At 42.2% G+C, this 10,825-nt stretch overlaps 1 protein-coding gene across 1 annotated transcript in view; it reads left to right on the top strand.

Moving 5' to 3' along the window:
• Positions 1-10,825, top strand: part of Grm3 (glutamate metabotropic receptor 3) — a 202,733-nt gene that overhangs the window by 184,004 nt on the left and 7,904 nt on the right. Inside the window, exon 5 of the mRNA XM_028776081.1 lies at positions 3,190-3,364. Coding sequence (XP_028631914.1) covers positions 3,190-3,364 — 175 coding nt within the window. The remainder of the gene's footprint in view (positions 1-3,189; positions 3,365-10,825) is intronic.

Raw genomic sequence — 10,825 nt, 5'->3', positions numbered from 1 at the left:
GCTGAGACCATCGTAGGTCTCTGGTACTGTAATCCATGGCTGAGACCGTCGTAGGTCTCTGGTACTGTAATCCATGGCTGAGACCGTCATAGGTCTCTGGGGTGAACTTATCACTGTTACTTTGCTAAGTGGGCATAGTATCCAGCTATCTTCCAGACATGTCTCTATTCCTATGGACTAGTGTAGCACTTAAACCTCAGCAGAGACAGCTTTTTTCAGTGAGTGGTGGTTAAGACAGGCTCATAACTGGGCAAAATGGAGAGAATAAGTAACTATAAAGTGTTGGTGCCTAAATGGGACATTTATATCACACACACACACTCAAAAAACATTGTGGAAGAAAGGGAGAAAATAAAAGCCAGGGTTTGAGGAACATGGCTGTGCAAAGCACTATCTTTAAGACATGGTACAACCAGTGCATCCATGAACTCACTGCAGCCCTGACTGTCTGCACATGACCTGCACAAGACTGGGCCTGTTACCACTGCACCCCGTGGGACAGAGGGGCTCCTGAGGTGCTCCCCACATGGGACTATTGACAGTTATGTGTAGCTGGGATAAGATGGTTGCCCTCTTCAATGGTGTAACCACTAGAAAATTGTTCAGTAGAAGAGAGAGGATAAATAAGATGAAGAGACACGGCAAGAATACCAAACACTCATTCTGTCCATGTATTAAACTGACAAAAAAATTTTTTTAAATGAGAGATAAATGAGAGGGAAAAAAAAAAGGCAAGTCAGGTGTGAGCACAAATGCTAATGGGCATCTCACCTGTGCATGGCTGAGGAAATGTACTCAAGTAGACGAAAGCTCCTGTTTGTACCCAGATTTCACTGAAAAAAAAAAAAAAACTAAAACCTTTGTCATCTTGAAAAGTCACCTTTGCCGGGCAGTGGTGGCGCACACCTTTAATCCCAGCACTTGGGAGGCAGAGACAGGCGGATTTTGAGAGTTCGAGGATAGCCTGGTCTACAGAGTGAGTTCCAGGACAGCCAGGACTACACAGAGAAACCCTGTCTCGAAATCCAAAACAAAAACCAAAAAAAAAAAAAAAAGAAAAGAAAAAAGAAAAGTCACCTTTAAGGGATGAACCTTGAGAGAGCACAATGTAGCCTTCTTTCTGTCACAAGTACCAACTATCATGAGTACCAAGTGCCCTGTATTCACAGCTACCAAGTGTCCTGCACATACAACTACCCTGTCCTGCACCCACAACTACCAAGTGTCCTGCACCCACAACTACCAAGTGCCCTGCACCCACAGCTACCAAGTGCCCTGCACCCACAACTACCAAGTGCCCTGCACCCACAGATACCAAGTGTCCTGCACCCACAACTACCAAGTGCCCTGCACCCACAGCTACCAAATGCCCTGCACCCACAACTACAAAGTGCCCTGCACCCACAGACACCAAGTGTCCTGCACCTACAACTACCAAGTGTCCTGCACATATAACTACCAAGTGTCCTGCACCCACAACTACCAAGTGCTCTGTGCCCTCTGCTTCTCATGGAAATCAGCCAAAGTTTAGGTGACTCATCTGCTTTTTGAGGTCTCTCTTCTCATGAAAATTGAGGCTCAAATTTCATGACTCTATGCAAAGGGAAGTAAAACTTTCTACCTGATCAGAACAAATTTAATATTAAGTTGCTAGTATCAAATGGACTTGAGTACTACTGTGGAGAAAACCACCCTACTCCGTCCCACAACAAGATTCAGAAACCATCTGAGCACTAGAATAGCTGCTCTCTTTCAACCCTTTTCCTATAACCCAGCGTGCAGTCCCCTCTCCAGACCCTCCCTTAACAGACAAGAAGAAGAGCACTGTTTGAGGACACCAGGTTGACCATATAGTTTTTCCCACATGTTTGCTATTGATTTTTATGGGTATATTTGGCCCTTAAGACCCTTATACTTCCTTTTGTAAAAGCCATATCTCAGTTAGAACTCCATCCTTACTGCCAAAGACTGCAGTTTATGAGATTTTATTGTACTTATTAGATAAAAAGTTATCCTAACAGCTTCATTGATGCTGGCAAAAAGACTAAAAATGACTTTTTAGTGACATCAATAGCAATAGTCAGACTGTGAGTATTCACAGCTGACTCTGACCCTCACCTCTCACATAGAGGAATGCTGGCCTCTTGCACTTCGAGTAGACTCTATATCTTCTAAGCTCTTTATGTGAATATGCATGAAAAGCATGCTCAGAACATAGGTAGAGCCTTTGCTTAGGAGACATATAGAAACATGAGCCCCACATAGAATTATCTCTCGACAGAAATTGTTGGATTGGATGAGTGAGTTTAAGGCAGAAAAATCAAAGATGACTCTCCCATTTTTTAACATCTGGTAGTGGTCAGACTGGGACAGTTAGGAAAAGAGATCAAGCTTGGGTTACACATACTTCCTTTATACTTATTAAATACTAAACATAATATGTGATAGTGACAGTTGAATATGTAAATTTCGAAGCATACAGAGTAAGTCTGAACTAGTAAATGTCTGGATATAAACAATATAGCAGGAATATAAGTCATGAGAACTTAATGATGAAGGCAAGATATTAAAATCCCAAAGTCTAAGACACTCTGGACCTTAAAGCTCAGGTCGGAAGGGACCAGGAACAATCACCCAGTCTAGCAAAGGATATGTCTAGAAAGCCAAAATAATAAAAGGATTATTGATGTCAAATGTTGCTATAAGTTTAAAGATAAGGTCAACCATAGGAATTGCTGATACAACAGAGAGCTGTAGGTAAACACAGACTTTTAATCATGCGACTTACCAAAGGAACTGGACACGTGACTTCTGAAGAAACCAAATTCATTGACAACAACCACCTGCAATCCAGTCCTCTCATCACTGAATATTTATGTTTTACTATCTCAGATTCTGCATAAATACCATTATACAAATGTAAAGAGAACAAGAAAGTCTATGAGAAGTCTTGGCAAGCAGTCAGGAGCAACCCACACAAATGATGCTTGCTTTGAAATCCTAAACAATGTTTTCATGAATATCCCAAACACAGAAGATCCAACATAATTAGCACACAAACTTAGCTGTGATAGGAACTGAGTAATGAACGATTCTGACTGTCTAACTTGGGCTTGTCTCAGTGTTCTCTTTAGTTGACTATATGATGGAATTTATAATGGGACACTCACAAGCCAAACTCTTTTGTAGGTGCAGACGACGACAATGTGCATTTCCGTTAGCTTGAGTGGTTTCGTGGTCCTGGGCTGTTTGTTTGCCCCCAAGGTGCACATTGTCCTGTTCCAACCCCAGAAGAATGTGGTCACACACAGACTTCACCTCAACAGGTTCAGTGTCAGCGGAACTGCCACCACATATTCTCAGTGTAAGTATGGAACTTCCCATTCATAAATAGCACCACTAGGGTACCTGGGACATCAAGGTCCAACAAAGCATGCCAATCCCCAAAAGAATCCCAGAGCAGCATTGATACATTCTATTTTGCATATTGAATTAGAATGTGTATCAGGCTGAGCCACAGGCTAAGGTTACGGTACAGGGCAGAAGACTCACCATTTCTTTTGGGTGCCAGGTGGCACCTATAAAGGAAGAAAGACAATCAACTCATTAATTCAATTAATTAATTAATTAATTAATTCCATTAAGCTTTTTGACCAGATCATGTAGCCCATGACCAGCCTTCTAATATTTTTGCAATAATCCCTTTGGATGCGTTAGGGGTGTCTCTGAGTTGCCCTCTGCCTCACTTTACTCAGTGACTGGAGGGAGGTGGTCTCTAAAGAATCCTCAGTGTCAAACACTGTTCACGAAAAGTGCAAGTGAGGAGATGATCAGAGGAACGACTACCGGCTAATACCACCCGTTTTCCAAAGTTCAAACATTTCTATTAACACAGGGAAGCTAATGGCCTGGAGAATCTTCTCAATGAGGGCACTTGTGTAGTCCTGTTATATTTTACCTCAGGAAAATTCAAGTAACATCCCATGACAGAACTTTGAAAAGTGCTAGCCTAGATCTTCCTGATTAACTGACACAAGTAATTCCTAGCTGAAGGCAGCTGAGAGGCCTACATGAACAGGATTCCAGGATCTCTCCTCAGACCACTGTTCTCTCCCCTACTAGCCATTGACTGAAACACTGTTATTCCAAAACACATGGTTCAATCTTTTGAGTTTTCTAAAGCACAAAGGTATCTGAAGCAGACAGTTTTTTAAACTGCTTTTAGTTAATCTGTGGTACAAAGTTGGAGACATTCACTGACAGAGAGTGAGAGAGAAAGGGGTGGAGCCACAGGGGAGAGAGGTCTTGGAATGTCAGAGACAAATGATTGTTTCTAAATTTTGCTTCCAGTCAATAAGAAAGAATACTTGAAAACAGCTCAGCATCACAGGGCAACAAGTGCATTAGTAGCCCCAGTTTCTCCAACAAAGTATTGAATGTAACAATGTAATGGGGCAACCTTTCCTTAGCAGAAGAAAAACAGACAGGGTAGCAGCCCACAGGTGTTCTGAGATGCAGCATATACCCTTAGCTCTGAAGCCCAGAGCCACTGTGACTCAGGGATCTACTCACTTTCTACCGAATTCCCAGGTTTTCCAGCGGGCAAGTAAACTTATAAAATAGAGAAAACACTTATTTCTCAACTAAACAAAATTTCTATAGCTAACTAGTTCAGACAATTAAAAACAAAACAAAAAGCCTGGCAATAAAGATAATGATATTCATAGACACTATCACATACCCAGTATTTTTTATGTGATGGGCATTATGCTAAATACTGTATGTGTGTGTGCCTGCTCACTCCAGTATGTGGGTGACATTTAATTTAATGTTCAAAACTTTTGAGATAAAAAACTTTTGAGATAATGAACGGGGTCATTTGTTTTTAAAATACCTGAATCAGAACTAAGCAACAGTACTTCTGATATCCAGCCAGTATACCTAGCTGTAGTACCATGCTACCTGAACCAGAAGCATGCAGGATTACTTCTGATGCTAGGTGTTTAATGGCTCTCACCAGGAAGACACAGTGACAGCCACCCTATTCTGAATAGAAGTTTCCCTTGGGTCTGTTGATAGCTCAAAGCTCTATTGGCTCTTAGAGATTGATCAGAATGACTTAACATAGTCTCTAAGTCATAACAGACACGTGCAAACCAGACCTCAATAACCCAGACCTAAGTAGCATGTTCTAATACACATGAGAGAAATTATTAAATTCCTCAAAAAAATACTGCACTCTTTACTCAATCAAATCTAACCTCAGAGATTGTAAAATATCCATTTACACAAAAATATTGATAAATGGGGTTATACCAGATCCACTGCTGCTCTGTAAGCTAATCGAGTAATGGTCAAATTAGTGCTTTAAGGTAGATGTCTACCCAATGTAACGTTTTTCACATTGTTATCTCCGGAGTATCTCAGAGCTCACTGTTTCAATAGTGTTGCCCTAATTCATTTATCCCAACCAAGGAAGCAGTACTTTCTAGCAAAATGAAGAACTGATACAATATCCATTTCAATAGCAGAAATAACAAATATGCTCATCTGTAGTTCTGTGTCTAATGTAGCTTAATTTTTGCAAATTTATTTTATCCTCATGATTTCAGATATTATGATTTCTAGTTTGTAGCTAAGAAAATTGAGAATTACTTGGGTGTGTAGATAGCTCAACGCTCTTGTTTACTATTGGAACAACATAGTTTTTAAGTCTTTTTTTTTAATTTTCGAGACAGGGTTTCTCTGTGTATCATTATAGTTTATAAAAATACAAGATTATATTGTAGCTTAATGACAGTAGCAAAAACATATCTTTAAGTTAGTGATCTTCAACTTTTTAATGTTGTAAACTTTTAAAATAATATTAAAATCACTATTTACCGGGGCAGGACAGAAGCCATATGAAAACCTTATCTCAACTGAAAAGTGTCTTTGGAGACCTTTTCTTCAGGTTGGGTCGCTGCCCTCAATCAAGATGGCAGTGAAGCTGGAACTTCCCACAACAAAGATAGCTGGCAGTCACATGAATGCTCTCAATCTGGGTGGCACTGACCCTATAGCCAGTCATCTGGCGGCCCTTAAGCAAGATGGCACTGAAACTATAGCTCTGCCCACCCTTTATCCAAGATGGTAGCAAGGTACATGTTTGTTACATCCCAGAATGGAACAACATTCATTTAAAGGAGCATGTAGTGGCTGTATATTAGCAAAGAGACAAAGAGATGTTAATGTGAAGAGATTTCCCCCACCACACCCCACCACACCCCACCCCAACACCGCAGCAGCCTCTGCCCCAGCAGCTCCCTTACTCAGGTCCCAATGCACAATCCAGTCACTGCCCGACACTTCTCCTGCCATAGCAGGCTTAGAACTGGTACAGACCAGAATAGAAAGAAATCAGAGATAAATAAAATTCAAGAAGTAGAAGTTTAAAAGTTTTAAAAGTAGGCAGAGCGAGCTAAACCCAAAGTAAAATCTGGAGAGTGTTTTTAGAGCGGCAGAGCAGGGAGCAAGAAAGAGTCGTTGGAGGGCTGCAAGTAGGTGCTAGCCTGGGATGGCTAGAGTGGCCTGTAGCTGCCAAGGGCAGGGAGGAGTCTGGAGAAGCTAGGGGAGGAAAGGAAGCTGAGGAGGTCAGGGGAGTAAGGGAAACGGAGGAAGCCAGGGGAGCAGACGAGGTTGTAGGGGCTGGTCCTGGGAGGGTAAGAAATAGGCACAATAGCTGGATCAAGGATAGTGGAAGTTTCATCTGGTTGAAATTTTATAGCTAGTAGGACCTGAGTTGGGAAACAGGAAGAACAAAGAGAAGGTTTGGATCGAAGGCAGGAAAAAGCCTGCAGATAGGAAACATGTCGCTGGCAACAGTCATAGAGGTACTTTAAAATAATAGAATCAAAAGTACTGTTAAGCGGCCACTTAAAGTCACTATCTAGTGAGTACTGGGGCCAAATTTGATTGCAATAGTATATGAATTTGGAAGCCTTCAAGTCAGGTACTAGTTTTAGAGGTTTGAGGTTCTCCAGAAGGCTACCCAGTGGGGAGTACAGATGACGACATGATACCCATAGGTGAGGATAATGGCATTACTACTATCACTAGCAGCATCCCGAGGATAGAAAATAATAACAGAACACTTGTGGTACAGCCTGGCTTACCAGGCAACCAAGGACAAACATGGCAGATGCCCGAGAAAACAGAACACCCAGTACTGAGATTTTCGAGAGAAAAGAGAGAGAAATCTTGAGAAGAGAGAGATTTCATACAAGGAAAAAAGTCCTAAGGTGGTGGTGGTGGTGCAGGGTGGGGATGGGGGGAGGGTAGTGTCAGCAAGAATGGCCAGTGGTAGCTATGAAGTTCCTCCATCCTCAATGACTCACTGTGAGCTCAACAGACATTCCCTTGGGACCAGAGGGCCTTTTATAATGAACAAGGGGGAAACTTACCAATTTGTCAATGTTTGGATGGAGGGATCCACTGAGAGGACGGCAGGAAGGAGAGCCTTCATGGCAGGCAGAGTTACTTGTCAGGATGAGGCCCAGGCCTGTGAGCTTACCCCACTTGGCTGAATCCATGAATTTAATAATGAGTCACAGCATAATTGATATGTTTTATAAATGCAGTGGTATGATGCGGTGGGATAGTGTGCCTTAGGAACCCCATGCTGAGGCATGCCCCCCTCCCGGTGTCAGACGTCTGACAGGTCAAGTTTAAAAGGAAGTTTATTTGGGACCTGAGAAGGGGGTCTGGGGAGGGGGGAAAAAGCAAGGAAAGAGGCCAGTCAGGAACATGCGGGGAGAGAGGAAGAAGATTAAGGGGGGGAGGAAGGGAAGAGGTTGGTCAGGAACAAGTGGAGAGAGGTGGGAGGGAGGGAAGAGAGGCAGAAAGGGGTCGGGTGGGGGAGAGACAGAGAGAGAAGGGACAGAGAGAGTAAGAGAGCAAGGAGGGGCCAAACAGCCCTTTTTATATTAAGCCAGGTCTACCTGACTGTTGAGCAGAACACAAAAGGAATGCTAACAACTGTGAAACGTGTTGTCCTATAAACGCTTACAGAAACTCTTAAGGCCTTCTGAATCCATTAGGTAGAACATAGATTTTACTTAGAGTGTGAGCACAGCCACTGGTTTTAAATCTCCAAATTTATCCAACTTCAGATCAAGAAATATTTGAGAGGAAAATATATAAAAGCACTAAGTATATCAGACTGGTTTTCAAGTCATTTAACAATGCAGTATACCAGCTATGTGCAGTACATAAAGTATAAGCAACCAGGAGATGATATAAAGTATATGACTGATGGTTGTAGATTACAGGATAACACCATTTTACAAAGGGACTTGCTTATATATTCATGTCTGTGGTAGGGAAGTTGACGGGGGAGCCTGAAACCAATACTTTATAGACATCCAGAGACAAATGTAACTTTTGTCCTTCCAGTAAGTACTATACTGATGGGTGATTGGGTGATTCCACTGGGTGACTGTTATCAATGTTGTTGCTGATTTTGGACTTTCTCCAAGGGTAAAACAAATACACCACAGATAGCTGAGAGCAGACAGAGAAGAAAAAGGGCTATTTACCTCTCTCTTCAATGTTTAGCTATTTCTACATAAGTTTCATAGCTCAATGGGTTTAAAACAACTATTTTATCACCTCCCTTGGCTTTGTGAATCAGGAATTCAGCCAGGCCTTGGGTGGGCAGTTCATCTGCTTCATAATGCCTTTCTTGGCATCCTCCTGTGGTGTTCCTGCTGAGACTGAGTGGATCTAAAGGAAGCATCCTAGTCTCACACCTATGCTTAGCACCCCGGTGGGAAGACTCCCCACATGGGCTTTTTGATAGCATGCTCTGTGAAAGCACCAGCCAAAACCTGCCAGCTGGGAAACCCACACAGGATGTCCTGCACTGTATCTATCTATTCAAGGATAGGACTTGACCTGCCCATAATTTAAAAAGAACCAAAAGGGACTAAACCAACTCCCAAGAAATCTGTGGAAGCTTTTTATTATGCATCCACACTAAATCATAAGTGACCTCAGTACTGAACTCTTTTCAGGGATTGGAGTGGCTTCAAGGTGCAGCCACATTAATTCCTGCTTTGTTCTTTGGTGAGACTGTGGCAGGCAAATACAGCACATCACTTTGGGGCTTTGGTCAGCCTGTTCCCAGGAGCTAAGGTCACTAATATCAGGAAACTAATTGTTTATATAAAGTTGCTATAAACACAGAGAAGCATGACCAAACTCAGAAGTTAACATGGAAGAAGGGATATGAATAAAGGCGTTTGGAGGAGTTCACCAAGAAATATTCTGTATATTGTTATAGCTAAAAGTTCTACTTGTTTGTATCTGTTTTATTATATATAGTGGAAGTCAGAATAAAAATAGACTTAACTCTTCTCCTTTAATTAGACACACAGGTTAATGACTCCCAGTTGTTTGTATATAAATAACCTATTTGAAGTAGAGATTTCTTGACTCCACCCAGTTATTCTGATTTTTGTCATCTGTGGCAAAGGCAAATCTGGTTTGTACGGAAAACATTAACTTTTCAATGGAGGTAAACTAGGAAGCATCTTCTGAGAATGTACCAGCAAGCATACTTGTTGGCTTCATCTCATACCAGGCAGCTCAGAGAAAGCTTACGTCATGACCTTCAACATAGCACTGACCCTGGGTTCAGACAGCAGCAATCCCCCATGCTTTGCTCCATGATAGCACTGGCCACATGCCTGTGCCGTTGATACCTAGGATACCACTGGTCACATACTGTTTCTCAGGCTCCCTCTAGAACTCTCCATGGAAGTCATTTTGAGAATAGTCACCTGGCCACTCATGAGGACTGCTCCTCCCCGGGGAAGTATAACTTAGAGATCTTGACATCTTATACTCATCTTTGCAATGCTGCTCCTGTACCCACCCACATCACATAGAGTGAGATTCCAAAGAAAAGAGGCCATTCTTTATTCTGTTCTGCTTGGAAGTAAAGGACATTCTTAGGGCTGGTTCCCAAAGAGAGAAAATCAAGACAACATCCTGGGAGTGTAAGTGGAATGGCATAATGTTGAAGGCGACACACTAGACATATTTGAGTTTATACAGTGCAAAACCTTTCGGGAGCTATACAGGTCAGACAGACAGCACTCAAATGGTTTAGAATCAGCACACATCAGCACTGAGGTGAGAAATGAAGTGTGCCCTATGGTCTTACAGAGCTATTAAGTGCACAAAGTTGGTCCTATGGGGATGGATATTCCTCTTTCTCAAAGTGATCATTTACATGTAGAAATGCCATTATCATTACAATCAGCCAAGAGGCTTCTAGTAACTAATGATGCCCAGATCTGGGTATTAGAGGAACTCTAGCCAGATGTAGATTGATTTTCTCTGTCCAAATTTTATTCAGAATGTCAGCTATCTTTGCGGAAATCTGTGAATTGCTCCATCAATAGAAACTAGTCTTTATTGCAAAGTGAGATAAATAGTATAAAAAGATAAAGTAAACAGTCTCCTAGAGACATTGCCTAAATTTCTACAGAGTGGCAGCAAGAGAAAGCAAACATAAAACAAAAATTTGTGTTTACTAATGATTAAGTCTTTGACAGCATTCTAATGCACAGAGGAGGACAAAGCACTGTTGAAATCTGAATGTAGCTATTGTTAGTATTCTGTCTAAACTCCACCTCCACAGTTACCTGGCAACAGCCAAGTATGCTCCTCCCCACAGTTACCTGGCAACAGCCAGGTAGGCCTGCCCACTATAAAAGGGGCTGCTCGCCCCCTCCTCCCTCTCCCTCTCCCTCTCCCTCTCCCTCTCCCTCTCCCTCTC

This window comes from Grammomys surdaster, unplaced genomic scaffold, assembly GCF_004785775.1.
Source record: "Grammomys surdaster isolate TR1022 unplaced genomic scaffold, NIH_TR_1.0 264, whole genome shotgun sequence".
NCBI lineage: Eukaryota > Metazoa > Chordata > Mammalia > Rodentia > Muridae > Grammomys > Grammomys surdaster.
This window is presented reverse-complemented; position numbering and strand designations above follow the sequence as displayed.